We start from the raw sequence: 16454 nt of genomic DNA, 5'->3' as shown, positions 1-16454 counted from the left end.
CCTCCTCCTTCCCTTCCGTTCCCACTTCTAGTTGTGTTTGGGACAATGCACTGTGGCCACTTGAGGTCAAAAGAGCAGTAACCGGAGCCCTCTGGAGATAACATCAGGATCATTGGCACCTAGCAGTTTGCTCAGGATGCCCTTGGGCTGGGGGGGGTGGTGGTGTGAAGATCTGCTTCTTTTGGCCTGCCCACTTCCTCCCCCCACAGCATGCCAGGGCGTAAACAGGAGGTCCCCTCGACCTGTAAGGAAGCATCTTTGAGCACCTCTGACCAGCCTCTGAAAACATCGGAGAGCCTCTTGAGATGATTAGAGACTCATTCTACACCTGCAGCACGGTGGTATCACACCAGTGATCCCTGACCATATGACGCCATTCCTGGGTTGTGCAGTATATAATCTAAGCAGAGAAACAGCTACCACAGTACCAAGTACAAATCGCCTCCAGGCCACCAGTCACAGACGTCCTCCGGGAGTCTGATTTCATCTCCCTAGACCACAGTTCGTTAAAACAAATATTACACGTTGCATTGTCCGCATTGGGGGTTGGTTTGGTTTTTGGTTGGGTTTTTTTGTTTTTGGTTTTTTTTGCAAAATCACATATCTAATTTCTTGGTAAACGTGCAGAAAACGACACAAGAAATACAGAGGAAAGGACAAGAAATGCTGGGAGAGCGAAAGGCTCTTGCCAAGAAGGCTGCTTATCCTCTGATGAAGCACTTTATCCTTATTAGGGGCTGCTTTCTAGCTGGGGTGGTGGCCCTCATTTGAGTCCGACTGAGCAGTAATTTGCCTGGGGCGGGCTTGCTGGAACAGGTTCTCCTCCCTGCGTGGTTTGGGTAGGAAGTACCTCTTGAGTTCCCCCTTCCGGGTGTAATCTCATCTCGTTTTCTAGCAACTTGGAAGATCCACTTTCACCTTCAAGAGCTACAGGCAGGCAAGGACGAATCGGGAAGGAAACCTCTGATGCCCTCTGTGACCCATGTAAACCCACCAGCCCCACAAATCCCTCCAGCATTTAACCCAGCTGGTTGTAGAAACTGGGTGTGGGGTGGGGGAAGATTCTCTGGGGCAGGTACATGGCGCGCTCCAGATGCTGGAGCATACTGTGAATGATGGGGCAGCAGATGGGTTACGAAGGAGGGTTATAGGCCACCTCCAGCCTCAGAAGCAAGATGCTTCTCAATACCAGTTGCAGGGGAGCAACCGCAGGAGAGAGGGCATGCGCATACCTCTTGCCTGTGGGCTCCCCAGAGGCGTCTGGTGGGCCACTGTGTGAATCAGCACGCTGGACTAGATGGGCCTCCTTGGGTCTGATCCAGCAACAGGGCTGTTCTTATGAGTGCTGCTTATACAGTGTAGAGAAAACGCTGGTGAACCCCCTAGGATGGTCTGTATGTCAACACAATTCTTATCCGAGACATGGTTAGGTCCTAAGCTGAACCCTGGTAAGAGAGAAAGGCAACCCCAATGAATAAGTAACTTGGGCAAAAAAGGAGATATTTTGAATATTCACTCAACAGACAGAGTCAACAACAAAGATCCTTGCGTGGAAAACTATGTGAACCCTTTGTTCAGGGACTGGGAACACCGCCTTGAGCAGCGATAACGGCAATGAAACGTTTCCTGTAATGGGTTCTCAGTGCTGCACATTGGCTTGGAGGAATCTTGGCCCATCCATTTGTTTACTAGGCCTGTTCAACTTAGCCCCCCCACAAGCTGTTTTTGGACTACAACTCCCATCATCCTCAGCCACAGTGGCCAACAGCCAGGGATTGTGGGAGCTGTAGGCCAACATCTGCAGGAGGGTCGAAGTTGAGCAGCCCTGGTTTAGGCCAATGTTTGTTGTCCGGATCCAAAAAGATAGTAAGGCAGTCCCCACAATTGAAATTAGGGAAGGAGAAGCTTCCTGCCATAATTTCGGAGCTCTGTGCACTGTAGTTCAGCAACATCTGGAGGACCATAGGTGGGGAACCCCTGGGATAAATAATGGTGTAGCTAGCCATCTAAGTATATTCTTGTCTTCTCAGAATAATAATGTCTGTTTTAGAACCTTTCCCCCTTTCTCCTTCCCTGGAGGGAAGAGAGCTGGTCTTGTGGTAGCAAGCATGACTTGTCCCCTTAGCTAAGCAGAGTCTGCCCTGGTTGCATATGAATTGCATATGACCTGATGTGTGAGCCCTGGAAGAGATTCCCCTCAGGGGATGGAGCCGCTCTGGGAAGAGCATCTAGGTTCCAAATTCCCTCCCTGGCAGCATCTCCAAGACAGGGCCGAGAGAGATTCCAGCCTGCAAGCTTGGAGAAGCCGCTGCCAGTCTGGGTAGACAATACTGAGTGAGATGGACCTACGGTCTGACTCAGTATATGGCAGCTTCCTATGTTCCTCCTTTGGTTTTCCACCAATTATGTAATACTTGAAATTTAGTCCTCTTTTTAAAAAACATGCAGTGGCCCCTCGTAATGGGAGACCCTAAGCTGCAGCGTACTTAACCTGTGCCTAAATCCCACGCGGCGGCAAAATGTTCTGGAGGGCAGCAGATGACAACAACCAGGCCCCAAATGGTGGCTATGTCGGCCCAGCAGGCTGGAGACCCGGAGCAGAATCTGCTTAGAAGAAGCAGGGAGGGGAGTTCTCCACAAATTGGCTCCATGTGGTGGAAGGCGGCTTCTTAAGCATCAAAATGTCTCCTGGCCAGATGTGTGTGAGAAGAGACGCCAGCTGTGCTGAGACAGGGAAGGGAACTCCTCCTCCTCCTCCTCCCTCCTCCTCCTCCTCCTCCTCCTCGCTGTTTATTGTTGGGAGGGGGCTCTGCCTTCAGGCTCCACCGAGAGCTGCCGTATTAAAAACTCAGTGGCTTCTTTTTCACGAGGCCCAAAGTAATCCCCCAAAGCTTCTGCAGATCCCCACAGCTAGGTCTTTGGGATTTGATTTTCTGGTTTTGATTTTTAGCATCTGTGCTAATGCTGCCTTGCTAACTGAGCAAAGAGGCTTTTTAAAATGGTGATTCTCTTTATTGAGCAGGGGGAGAGTGCCTGGCCTTCTCCATCCCCAGCACAGCATCCCTCCAGTGGCTGTTGCTGGTGACTATCTTGTGTTCCTTTTTTAGATTGTGAGCCCTTTGGGGACAGGGAGCCATCTTTAATTTTATTTCCCTATGTAAACCGCTTTGTGAACTTGTGTTGAACAGCGATATATATGTATCTGTCATATTTGTCATATTCATCTATGCAAGCAATTCTATTGTATCCCTCAAGACAGGCAGGAAATAAAGCATCATCTTCTTAAGATAAATTGTTGCTTTGACAGCACTAAAATGGTCAAAGGAATTGAGATATGCCAGGCAGATTAAAAGTGCACCGTTCTACATTGCTGCCTCTATGGTTTGGAAGACCATACAACTTTATGGTCTACATCAGGGTTTCTTAACCTTGGGCCCCCAGATGTTGTTGGACTACAACTCCCAGAATCCCAGACATGGCCTTTGTGGCTGGGGATTCTGGGAGTTGTGGTCCAAGAACATCTGGGGGCCCAAGGTTAAGAAACTCTGGTTTACATAAAACAACTTTATGGTCTACAACTTTAGGGTAGTACACATGGTCATTAGGGTAGGTGAAGCCTTCTGCCCTAATTTGGCCCTAATTTCCTGATTGTGGGTTACATAAAAGCATAGTGGGAAGCTGGGAGCCTGATCGTCTGTCAACCCTGACTACGGGGAGACATGATCGAGATCTATAAAATTATGCAAAGAGTAGAGAGAGTGGATATAGAGAAATTTTTCCTCCCTCTCTCACAACACTAAAAGCAGGGGTCATCCCATGAAACTGAAGGCCAGGAAATTTAGGACCCACAAAAGGAAGTACTTTGTCGTACGATGCATAATTAACCTATGGAACTCCCTGCCACGGGATGAGGTGATGGCCACCAGCCTGGGTGGCTTTAAAAAGGGCTTAGACAAATTCATGGAGGATAATTGTCATTGGTTAGACAATTGTAACCAATGGCTGTAGGCCACTTCTCCAGCCTCAGAGGCAAGATGCCTCCAAATACCAGTTGCAGGGGAGCAACAGCAGGTCATCCCCTCACTTCTTGCCTGTGGGCTTCTCAGAGGCATTTGGTGGGCCACTGTGGGGAACAGGATGCTGGACTAGATAGGTCTTGGGCCTGATCCAGCAGGGCTGTTCTTCTGTAGGTAGGTGGGGATGGGAAATAGGCCTACCCACTTGGTGGGTACCTACTTGATGACCAAGCTCCCTTCTTCCAACCTTGTTTCTATCTAATTGAAAATTGAGAGCGTGCCCAGCTCCCAGATTAAAGTAGGCTGCTTCGCCTGCCCTCATGACAATCATCTGAACTGCCCTTACGTATACTAGTTGTGTGAACATGACGAAGGTATTGACATTCCACTGTAACTGTCTTAAAGCTAAGAAATTGGATTCGGGATCTAGAATGTCTCTTTCCTGGGAGACTCAAAACGTAGCTGCACTTTCTCTAAACCAATGTCCAAACGGTGCGGTCACATCTCTGCAGCCCCAAATGAAACAGGCAGTCGCATTCCCGTCCCCTCCCCACAGCCAGAACTTCAAACGAGCGAGGGTCATGTTTCAGAAACGGTTGGCGCATTGCTGAATGATGGCTGGAACAGCTTTGAGCGCTCTGCAGGAGGCTGGCGATATCTTGCCTGTTGGGGCACTTCAGTGTAGAGTCGCGGTCAGAGTGTTGGACTGGGATGGGGGAGACCTGAGTTCGAATCCCCGTTACGCCATGAATCTCTCCTCCTAACTTAACTCGCAGGGTTGTTGTGGGGATAAACATAACCATGCACACCGCTCTGGGCTCCTTGGAAGAAGAGTGGGATATCAGTGCAGTAACTAAATAAATTATTATTAATAATAATAATTTGATTTCTATACCGCCCTTCCAAAAATAGCTCAGGGCAGTTTACACAGAGAAACAACAAATAAATAAGATGGATCCCTGTCCCCCGAAGGGCTCACAATCTAAAAGAAACATAATACAGACACCAGCAACAGCCACTGGAGGTACCGTGCTGGGGGTGGATAGGGCCAGTTACTCTCCCCCTGCTAAATAAAGAGAATCACCACGTTAAAAGGAGCCTCTTTGCCAAGAATGAACTCAGGGTGAGATATGATCTAAAAGTGCGTACCAAATTGCCAGTAAAATCAGACAAAAGTATACGGTATGCTAAAATCTTCAACTTTTTAAAAGCACTGCTGAAGCCAATTGCCATTTGAACGTTTATTTAATTATCACATCTGTGTGCCTCCCTTTCACTGAGGAACTGTGGCAACATAGAGATGTATCGCATTTAATCTTCATAGCAACTCTGTGACACAGGACAGGCTGACCTTCTAAGAAGCATCGTGATTGCAATGATCGTAGGAACCAAAATGTTTCAGGAGGGGGTCCGTGGAGGGAAGCAATTCTGGGGAACACCCGCAGAAAATTGAAACCTCGGGCAGTTGCCATTTGGGATGCAGTTCTTGCCAGAGTTGCCCAACCTTCTCTCAGTGTTGCCCAACCTTCACAATTCAGTCTCTCGTCTGTGGCATCGTTTTCCAAAATTTGCTGCAATGAAATGGCAAAGTCTGAGCTGAGTTTCCAATCCAGGTTTTCCTGGATTGTGCCCAGAACTATCCTACACTATGGTAGCTTGTTTGGAACACATTTGGAAGGATGCATGCAAAAACAAAAAGAAGAAGAAAAGAAATGCATTTTATTTCAGGGCCAAAGACATTTAAAGCACTAAACCCTAATAGGCTTCATTTTTCTTTAGTGAAGAGTGGCCCTATAAATTGGAACTGAAAATTTTGGCCCTATACCACCTCTGGGAATTTTTCACACCTGGCTTTTAGTTCGGATCTCCTCCAGAATGGGTGTGTGTTCACATATCCTCCAAATTTACCCCAAAGTCCCTGCAAGTGATCAGGGAGCACTTCGGGTTTTTCATCACACGTTAGAGAGTAGCCTGATTTATAAAATCCACTTTTTGTGTCATTTTTCTTGGCTAACTTTGAACTCGCAGTAAAGCCTCGCAGAAAACCCACAGTAAAGCCTGTTGTCTGGGAAAGCTCCTAGTCTTGTGCTAGTGAGCATGATTTGTCCCCTTTGCTAAGCAGGGTCTGCCCTGGTTTGCATTTGAATGGGAGACTACATGTGAGCACTGTAAAATAATCCCCTTAGGGGATGGGACCTCTCTGGGAAGAGCAACTGCATGCAGAAGGTTCCAAGTCCCCTCCCTGGCAGCATCTCCAGATAGGGCTGAGAGAGACTCCTGCCTGCAAACGTAGAGAAGCCACGGCCAGTCTGGGTAGGCGATACTGAGCTAGATGGACCGATGGTCTGACTCAGTAAACGGCAGCTTCCTATGTTCCTCAAGCAGCACAGAATAAGCGATGGGGGTTGGATGGATGACCTTCAGGCTCCTCCTTTCCCACCCACATTCCTGGCCTCTCCTCTCCCACGAACTTTCGCTTGCCCTGGATGCCCCAGTTAAACTGTAGCAGCAGCCAAAGGCTGAGGAAAGCAGTCTGAGATCTGATTACTCAGGGATGCCTCAGGCAGGATCCTTTACATGCGGTGGTCGGAGGTGAATAAAGCGGTTACTGTGCGCTGCCCCCGAGGGGAGCCATTTGAAGCAGATGACATGGATACGGTATCTCCCGGAGATAAAACACGCCAAACAATTAGATGTGAGAGATTAGAGGCCTCAGGAGCTGTTCCAAGAGCTGGCTCCGGTTTCCCCTTTGGGGACGAGCAACAAAAACCTCCGTTCTAAGGAGACAGCAAGCAGGGAGCCGGGCTGTCTCTTCCCCCCCATCTCCCCCCCCCCATATTTTTGCTTCCAGGGCCAAATGGTGGTGGCGGGGGAGGGGGGAGAGCTTCTCGCTCTTAACCCATGAGATTTTCCAAAATGAACCCCACATAGATGCACATTCCAGAAAGGTCGGCGGGTGTGTTAGTGACAAGGAAAACCCAGGCCAAGAATCTTGTGGCACTTCGAAGCCTGCCAAATGGCCTGTGGCACGTCTGCTCCTTGCAATTCTCGGTGTCAGAATTAACCAGTTAGGCTTCGTGGTGCCACAAAACTCTTTGCTGATCTTGTTTTTTAATCCCACTCACCCGTCCCCTAAGGAGTTTGTGGTCCCACGCCTCCCAACAACCTAGGTTACGCTAGGACAGGAGTCCTCAATCTTCAGACCCCAAATGTTGTTAGATTCCCATCAGCCTTTTGACCTGTCCTGCCCCCTAATCCCAGAAATACGGGGAATGGCTCTGCTTGCTTGGTGATACGGGAAAGACACTTTGCACATGCCCAGAGGCATCATTTCACAAGTATTATTAGGCCAGTAAGGCATGATTTTTCTTTAGCTCAGGGGTTCTCAACTTCGGGTCACTAGATGTTGTTGGATTACGTCCCATCATCCCCTGCCACAATGGCTTGGCATAATGGGGGTTGTAGTCTGACAATATCTGGGGACTGATGGTTGAGAATGTAGAAGTGAGAATTCTAAAACATTGCCTCATCTCAAATTGGCCCAGTTCTTCAGCTGCTAAACCTGAAAAGTTCAGTTCTGAAGTTGGTATATGGTCAGTATCCTCTGTTGTGAAGACAGACGCAAAGAACTCATTCAGCTTCTCTGCAATCTCCTTATCCTCCTTCATAACCCTTTTCACACCCTCATCATCTAAGGGTCCAACTGCCTCCCTGGCAGGCTTTCTGCTTATGATGTATTTAAATGATGATTAGAAGATGAAGGTGTGAAAGGGGTTATGAAGGAGGATAAGGAGATTGCAGAGAAGCCAAATGAGTTCTTCACATCTGTCTTCACAACAGAGGATACTGACCATATTCCCCTTGACACTTCTAACTACATGCTCCTCAAACTCTCTTTTTTGCATCCCTTATTGTCTCCTTGCATTTCTTTTGCCAGAGTTTATGTTCCTTCCTGTTCTCTTCATTTCAGCAGGACTTCCATTTTCTGAATGAAGTCTTCTTCCATTTTTCTATCTTCACTGACTCTACTTGTTAGTCCTACTGGTGTCCAACTGAGCTTCTATTATTGTGGTTTTGGAGAAGTGATTTGTCCCTCCTGACTTTCCCTTTTAGCTTCCTTTTTACCCGTCCCCGCACGTTTGAGAAATTTCCTCTTCTGAAGTCCAACGCCTCTGTGTTGGACTTCCTTGGCAATGCTGCACTTGAATATAAGCTGAAGTCAATGAATCTCATGATAGTCACTGTTCCCCAATCTCACACCAGGTCCTGGGCACCACTCAGGATGAAGTCCAAGGTCGCCTTCTCTCTGGTTGCTTCCTCCACCAGCTGTTCTAAGGCACAGTCTTTTAACATGTCTAGAAATTTGGCCTCTCTGTCAATACCCGCGTGTGAATTTGCTCAGTCTATGTGAAGGTAATAGAAGACACCCATTATTATCTCTCTTTGACACCTCTCTGATTTGCTTCTCCAACTCCAGGGTGCTTTCCAGACTGCAGGAGGAAGTGGTATAAAATCCCACGGCTTTGGCCCTCAAGTTTTGAAGCCGCTGTCAGATTTAACACCAGAGCAAGGCGATTTTAAGTTGCCGTCTGGAAAACACCCAGGTCACTCTCAGCATTTTGATCCGGAGGACGACAGCACGTCCCTAGTCACACATTTACTTTCAGTCCTTGTATGGTCACCCATTTATTTATTTATTTATTTGTTGGTTTGCTTGTTGGTTTGTTTGTTTATCAGATTTGTACACCGCCCCAAACTTTCATCTCTGGGCGGTTAACAATAGCATAAAACAAGTTAAGAACATATACAAAAAACTTTAAACAATGTAACAATTTAAAAATAAACCAGAGATTAAAAAATAAACTCTGGTCCTCCTGGATTTTCTAGTTTGTTGGATTCTCTCCCTTTAATATACAGTGCTACTCCACCCCCAATCTGCCCCTCCCTGTCCTTTTTGTAGAGTTTGTACCCAGGAATAACAGTCATAGGAACATAGGAAGCTGCCATATACTGAGCCAGACCATTGGTCTATCTAGCTCATTATTGCCTTCACAGACTGGCAGCGGCTTATCCAAGGTTGCAGGAATCTCTCTCAGCCCTCCCTGCTGCCCAGGAGGGAACTTGGAACCTTCTGCTCTTCCCAGCATGGCTCCATCCCCATAAGGGGGAATCTCTTCCAGTGCTCAAACTTCTAGTCTCCCTTTCATATGCAACCAGGGCAGACCCTGCTTAGCTAAGGGGACCAGTCATGCTGGCTACCACAAGTCCAGCTCTCCTTTCTCCTATTGGTTCTCCTCTCTCCCACTGGTTCTCACCGTTCCACCAGGTTTCCGTTATGCCCTCTATACCTATGTTTTCATTAGTAACCAAACACTCCAACTCGCCCACCTTAGGTCGGAGGCCTTTGGCATTGGCATATAAGCACCTATTTGCCGAGTCTCTTACCTGGCGTTGGCATCTGCTATCCCCCTTACCATCATTTGACCTATTTGGCAAAGCTGTCCTATGTTTCCTTCTGCTCAACTCCCGGCTCTACTCTGTCCCCTTCTGGTTTATCCGAAACATGTTCACTGTCACACCTTAGGGGATTTCGCTGGCCGAACCAGATAGCACAAGATAGCACCTAGTTCCTGTCGGCAACCCCCCAAGCGTCACTTTAAAAGCTGCTCTGCGACTTGGTTGGTTTTAAGTGCCAGCAGTTTACGCAGTTTAAGTTAAGTGCCAGACACTGATAATACCAGGAAGTTTTTCACACTGCATCTCCTCCTGGAATGGTGGTGTGTATTCACATTTTGGCCAAATTTACCCCGAAGTCCCTCAAGCTATTGGGGAGCACTTCACACACAATTTGGGTTTTTCATTGCATGTTAGAGTGTAGCCCGATTTATATCCAGGGTTAAAAATCCTCTTTTTGCGTCGTTTTGTGTGTGTGTGTGGGGGGGGCAACTTTGCAGTAAACCCACAGTAAAGCCTGCTGCTATCTGGGGAAACTCCAGGAAAGGCCTGCTGAACTTTGGCCCTCCTGCAGTTGTTGGCCTACAACTCCCATAATCCCTGGCTATTGGCCACTGTGGCTGGGGATGATGGGAGTTGTAGTCCAAAAACAGCTGGGGGGGGGCCTAAGTTGAGCAGGCCTGGCAGATGGTCAGTTTTTCACACTGGTGTGTCTGTTGCTGCTTAAACCAAAGCCAAAACAATCCCAATACAACAAAGACTACGGATATTTATATACTGGTTTTTCAACAAAAGTTCCCAAAGCGGTGTACAGAGATATAAATAAATAAATACAATGGCTACCTGGTCCCACGTTACCCAAATATTGCGCTTTGTTTGACACCCTTTCTAAACAATGCAGAGTAAGCCTTGTTTGTTTCACCACACTTGCTCTGCTTTGACTGGTCTTGGGGAGAAGCAAGGAGCCATGCAGACTGCAGAAGCAACACCCTGGGAAATCCCTGGGTGGAGAGACACTGTAACCCAGTGGCAGAACGTCTGCTTTGTAGGCAGAAGGTCCCCAGTTCAATCCTGGCCCTGGCATCATGCATCTCCAGCCCTGGCATGTTGTCACTTCTGCTCCTGGGATCTCAGCCGGGACAGAGGGATTTTGTCAGGGTCAGGGAGGAGAGTTGGTCTTGCGGTAAGGTCAAGTGTGCCATCAAGTCGATTTCGACTCCTGGTGCCCAAAGGGCCCTGTGATTGCCTCCTCCCGCGCAGTATGAGCTGATGCCTTTCAGCATCTCCCTATATTGCTGCTGCTCGATATAGTACCTGGAGGGATTCGAACCGGCAACCTTCTGCTTGATCGTCAAGCATTTCCCCACTGCGCCCACTTGTGGTCATGAGCCTGAATTGTCCCCTTGGCTAAGCAGGTCTGCTGGAGTTTGCATTTGGATGGGTGGCCACATGTAAGTGATGTCTGCTGTAAGATATTCCCCCTTAGAGGATGGGGCCTTAGATATTCCCCCTTAAAGGATTTGCCTCAGTGGTAGAGCATCTGCTTTGCATGCAGAAGGTTCCAAGTTCCCTCCCTGGCAGCATCTCCAAGACAGGGCTGAGAGAGACTCCTGCCGGCAACCTTGGAGAAGCCGCTGCCAGTCAGAGCAGACAATACTGAGCTAGGCGGACCAAGGGTATGACTCTGTATATGGCAGCTTCCTAGGTTCCTGTGCATAAATGCAGGAGGGGGGATGGGCGCTGGCAGCTCAAGATCAGCTAGATCAACGGCCAGGGGGTTCCTAACCTTTGGTACTCCAGATGTTGCTGAAATACAACTCCCACCACCCCCAGCCACAATAAATTGCAGCTGGGGATGATGGGAGTTGTAGTTTAGGAACATTTGGAATATCACTGGCTGGCAACCCCTGAGTTAGATCTATGGGGCTTTCTTCGGGGACGGGGATCTCTGCTGGGTCTGTGTAGCATCTGATTGATCTAGGGGGCATTCAGTGGAGCCTCACAGTAGAGTCTCAGCTGGGGTGGGCTTCTCCTCCTCCTCCTCCTCCTCCACTTCCTTGGAGAGGGTTTCCTCTGGCTGAGCCTGGGTGGGCCCCGACAGCCCCGCAGCGGGCGCTTTCCCCACCTGATGCATTCTCTTCCTTTCTCCTCCCGCCCTCTTCCACAGCCCTGAAGAGGTCCTTTGATATGGAAGATGCCGAAGAGGTGCCAGCTTTCCCCACTTCCTCTCCCCCCAGATCTCCCCTCACTCCCAGCCCGCCGGCAGCCGTCCTCACCGCTGGACATGCAGAGGGCAGAAGAGCTGGTGGCCCCATCCTGCCCACTTACCAGGCCCGCATCAGCCTGGGCTCCAACCCCACTCCGGCCCACAGCCCTGTCCTCAAGACCAGGATCGGTAGCAGCCTCTCCTTCAACCGGGGCACCGTCCACCCACCCCGGGCCAACGGGACCAACCTCACCAGGGTCTCCTCCTTCCAAACCCGGCTGAAGCCCAACGGCTTCTCTTCATCCCTGGGGCTGGGGGGCAGTGACAACGAGAGTCTCCACAGCTCCTCCTCCAGCTTGGAGTGCCCTACCCCCGCCCAGGGCCTTCCGAATGCAGCCCGGCAGTCCGAGTCAACCCGGGTCGGGGCCTCCCAGCTCGCCAGCCCCGCGCTGAAGAAGTTCTCCTCCCACGGCAACGTCTTCCACGCCGAGGCAGACCGGCCTGTCCGGCAAGCGGCCAAGGCCGCCTTGAATCACGGCTCCTTGCCCTCGTTGGACCTGCACATCGCCGAAGATGGCCCTCCCCCCGGCGCCGACCCCACAGCTGTGCGGCGCTCCGACCAGAACTGCCTCTTGCTGCCACTGAAGAGTCGTATCTTCGTGGGGAAGGAGGCCCCCGCTCCACCCTTGGAGATCAGCCAGTTGGTCAACCTGACCCCTCCCGCCCCGGCCTCCAGGCAGACGATGAAGCTGCAGAAATTTCCCATCAGCCTCGACGGCTTGGTGGAGAAGCCTCCAGAGGGCGCCATTTTGGCACCAGGGCCCAACTCTGGGCCCACAGCTGCCAAGCTCAACCTCAGCCCGAACCAGAAGCCCTCAGAAATAGCCAGGGAGGAGAGACCTGTCGTGGTGGGTGATGTTTCCGTACTTCCTTCTTCAGGGAGGCTTCTGGGGCTGGCGAACCGTGAGGGGTCTGCGTCTCCCCCCGAGGCTGTTGCTTTCCACCTCGTATCGCAGCCTCAGCTCACACCAGCCCCTTCCCAGCCATCCTTTCTAGGGTGCCCAGAGATGGCGCCTTCGCAGGGGACTCCAGCCGCGCCCAGCCTGAACAAACATAGCAGTGCCACAGCAGAGAAGATCAGCTCCGTTTCCAGCCCAGAGGCCTCCAAGATTCAGACTCCAGCACCTGCGTCTTGCCCACGGGAAGACCCCCTCCCGAAAGCAAGCCAGACTCCAAGGGCGTCCTGCGAGAAGATGGACCAAGTTCAAGGCAAGGGCATGATGAAGGAAGGTAGGTGGGATTCCTCTCAAGATCTCATGGACAGCAACATTTGAAGTGGGTTTGAGTGGGCTCATCCTGAGAAGAACGTTTCTGAGGGATGTTGTGGGAAGCAGAACGGGTCTTATAAGAACTGGCAGATTTTCTCAGTAGGTTTCCCAGGAGGGCTGCAGTGCTTTGAGAATTAGTCAGTTGGATGAATCTTCTAGGGACGGGGGAGAGTGGGTCTTGTGGTAGCGAGCATGAATTGTCCCCTTTGCTAAGCAGGGTCCACCCTGGTTATCATTTGAATGGGAGACTACGTGTGTGAGCCCTGTAAGATCTTCCCCTCAGAGGATGAGGTCGCTCTGGGAGGAACTCCTGTCTGCTTGCCTGCAGAAGTTTCCAAGTTCCCTCCCTGGCAGCATCTCCAAGACAGGGCTGAGAGAAAGACTCCTGGCTGCAACCTTGGAGAAGCCGCTGCCAGTCTGGGTAGACAATACTGTGCTAGTTGGACCAAGGGTCTGACTCAGTATATGGCAACTTCCTACGTTCCTATATTTTGCTCAACCAAGTTGCAAGACCTCACACTAGAAAGCCTACTCTCTGCCTCAAGCGGTTGAGTGGAAAGCACTTGGCACATGCTCAACAAGGGCATAGGGAGGTTGGCAGCAGCCCCAGGACAGCCTGTGAGGATGGGCGCCATGCTACACCACTGCGCCGGCCACACCCCTTCTGTCTGTGTCACCGCCCTGACGCCAGTGCTGGCCCTGCCCAGGGGGTGAGCTTTGGCAACGGGGGGGGGTGCACTGGGGCAGGGTGAAGGCGTGCACTGGGATCAGCATTCCCTCTAATAGGGATTCCCAGAAGTTGTTGACTAAATTTCCCATCATCCCCAGGCAACGGTCATTGCAGCGGGGGATGATGGGAGTTGTAGTCATCAGCATCCGGGGATCCCTTTTGCCGAGAACACTGCCTGGGGTCGTGGCCTCTCTGGGGTGGTGGTGGGGCGCCTGAGTCGCCTCCCTGGCAGGCCCATACCCCCATCCCTGTGGCCCAAGGTCACGTTGTCTATGCCACTGATACTCAAGAGTCTCTCTTCTTCCTGTGCTGTGTTGCCCAACCCAGAATTCGGGAAGCCCTCCCTCCTTCACGAAAAGGCCTCGTGCAGACGAGGAGAGGGAGCCCTGTTCTCCTTTGCTTCCTAACACCCACCTTTGCCCCAGGCTATACATTATCTTAATCTCACTGGCACATCCAGTGGTGTTTTCCTAAGAGGGAAAGAGGTTTGCAAAACCTCTGAAAGCTCTACCAGGAATGAGCCCCGCCCAAGCAAGGAAACGGAGCCGCACATTCGAGATCTGAATCCCGGCATCCATTTATCACCATCTGTTCTGGGCCCTGTGGCATCTGTGGCGTGCTAGCGGCACAAACCGCCCCCTCCAGAGATGGCGTCAGTCCCACGCGGTTCTGGCAGGAGCCCAGCAGAAGAACGAGGGAGCCCAGGTCTTCTCGGCTCAGACAGCAAGAAGTTTGATTTCCAGACTCCAAATCCCTAATAGAGAATGGACCTTTGATTATTATTGTTGTTGTTGTCGTCGTCTATGAGCCAGGCCCATTCTCAGGGGACGAATGTTCATAATGATTTTTCTATCACCTAGAGATAGGAAATAGGTGATAGGTTTATTGCACTTACAGCTTTCTCTCTCCCTCTCCCCCTCCCTCCCTCCCTCTCTCACTTTCTCTTTCTCTCTCTACACACACACACACACACACACCATTTGGGGTCCTCTAGGACCCCCTCCCATGAGCTGTGAATTTGGGTTGCATCAGACTGTAAACACAAAAGTTATTAGAGGAGGACACAGAGAGAGAGACATGGTGATCTCATACCTCTTCTTCCCTTCAGGAAGTAGTCTTGAAAAAAAACCCAGATTCAGGCATTGCTATTTAACTCATGAATACGAACTTGCCATCTTCTGCAGTGCAGGGAAGGATCTACAATTGAGGAACCACGGCCGGGGGTGGGGGGAACCTCAACCCCCCTCAGCCCCTGCCCCTCCCGTTAACCCCAGGAGCTCTCCACCCCACCTGCGAGTGGCCCCCTCTTAATGTCACAGCTGGCTGGCTTCTCTTTGCTGGCCTGGCGCACGATGATGATGTCACCGCCCTGGTGTGAGCCCTCTCTGGGGCAGTGACATCACTGCAGTGACATCATTGCAACGGTGATGTGTTGTGGAGGTCAGCGGGGGCCTATGGCGGCAGACCACCAAAAAACTTCACCACAGACCATAGCCAGCAAAGAGTTTAGCTTCTCTGCAATCTCCTTGTCTATCCTCCTCTGGCAATCGTTTTAGTCCTTTGTCGTCTAATGATCAAATACCCTCACTGGCTGGTTTCCTGCTTCTGATGTATTGCATGACATCTTGTTTGTTTTTTCATGTTTTTAGCCATCTGCTTTTTGCTTGCTTTAGTATCAACTTACATTTCTTTTGCCAGAATTTGGCTCCTTTTTATTTCCCACATTTGGGAAAGATTCACAGTCTTTAAAAGGGAGTCTCCTTCCCTTTTATAACTTCTTTGACTTTCCTTGTTAACCACATAGTATCATCACAGACTCTTCTATTCCAGGGTGTACATTTAATCCGAGTTTTTCTATCACAGTGGCTTTTAATAACCTCCTAGCAGCACCCTGAAAATATTCCATACATTTCAACCTCCTTTTCGTTCATTTTTTTAGGGGCTTCCTTTCTGGAAATAGACAGTGTGGCCTATTTCTGGGAACTTTCCAGCAATATATCAGCTGAATTTGATAGTAGATGGTAGAGAAGTGCACAAATAGATTCTTTTTATTCGATTTATACCCGAATCACCCCTGATTTGTTTTGGGTCCAAATCTGGCCAGCTAGCACGGGGGCAATTTGTTTTGTCCACAAATCACCCAAAACAGGTCGATTCGGTTACGAATCATTGTGTACCCGAATCGATTTGCACTGTCGCACATCCCTAGTTGATGGTCTCTGCTCCAAAGCAGTTTAACAAGGCATAGGCACAGAAGTCCTAGCTGGGGGAAAAAGTGGCAGCACTAGCTTATGTGGGTTGTATTTAATTATCTATATATTTAAGCTGCTTGGGCTTCACTTATTCACTCACTCACTCACGGATATGAAACTCTCAGACCAAACTATGAAAGATAGAAACATGCTGTTTTACCGGTATGTTCCAGATGTCACCCAGACTACCAGCATTTTTTTTTTTAAAAAACCAGAAAAATTCATTTATTCCCCCCCAAATATGGGAAAACTTCCCCATTGGAAAGGAACGGGAAAGGAACGGGGAATGTCACCTTCTAACAAATCTGGGCAATTTCGCAGATACTTTTCAAGACATGTGGGAGAAGCCTCATGTGGGGGCAAGCATAGTAGTGTGCTGTAGTGGTTAGAGTGTTGGAGCAGAACACAGGAAGATGAGCTGCCATACACTAAATCAGAGCATAGGTCCATCTAGCTCAGTATTGCTAA

The 16454-nt window shown here is 49.9% G+C and overlaps 1 protein-coding gene across 2 annotated transcripts in view; it reads left to right on the top strand.

Moving 5' to 3' along the window:
• SEPTIN12 (septin 12) overlaps window positions 1-16454 on the top strand; it is an 80704-nt gene that overhangs the window by 17677 nt on the left and 46573 nt on the right. For both annotated transcript variants that reach the window (XM_053276944.1, XM_053276943.1), the window contains exon 2: window positions 11638-12966. In XM_053276944.1, coding sequence (XP_053132919.1) covers window positions 11658-12966 — 1309 coding nt within the window. In that variant the 5' untranslated portion in view covers window positions 11638-11657. The remainder of the gene's footprint in view (window positions 1-11637; window positions 12967-16454) is intronic.

The sequence above is a fragment of the Hemicordylus capensis genome, chromosome 13 (assembly GCF_027244095.1).
Source record: "Hemicordylus capensis ecotype Gifberg chromosome 13, rHemCap1.1.pri, whole genome shotgun sequence".
In the NCBI taxonomy this organism is placed as follows: Eukaryota; Metazoa; Chordata; class Lepidosauria; order Squamata; family Cordylidae; genus Hemicordylus; species Hemicordylus capensis.
Note: the sequence above shows the minus strand (reverse complement) of the source record. Positions and strands in the feature narration are given on the sequence as shown.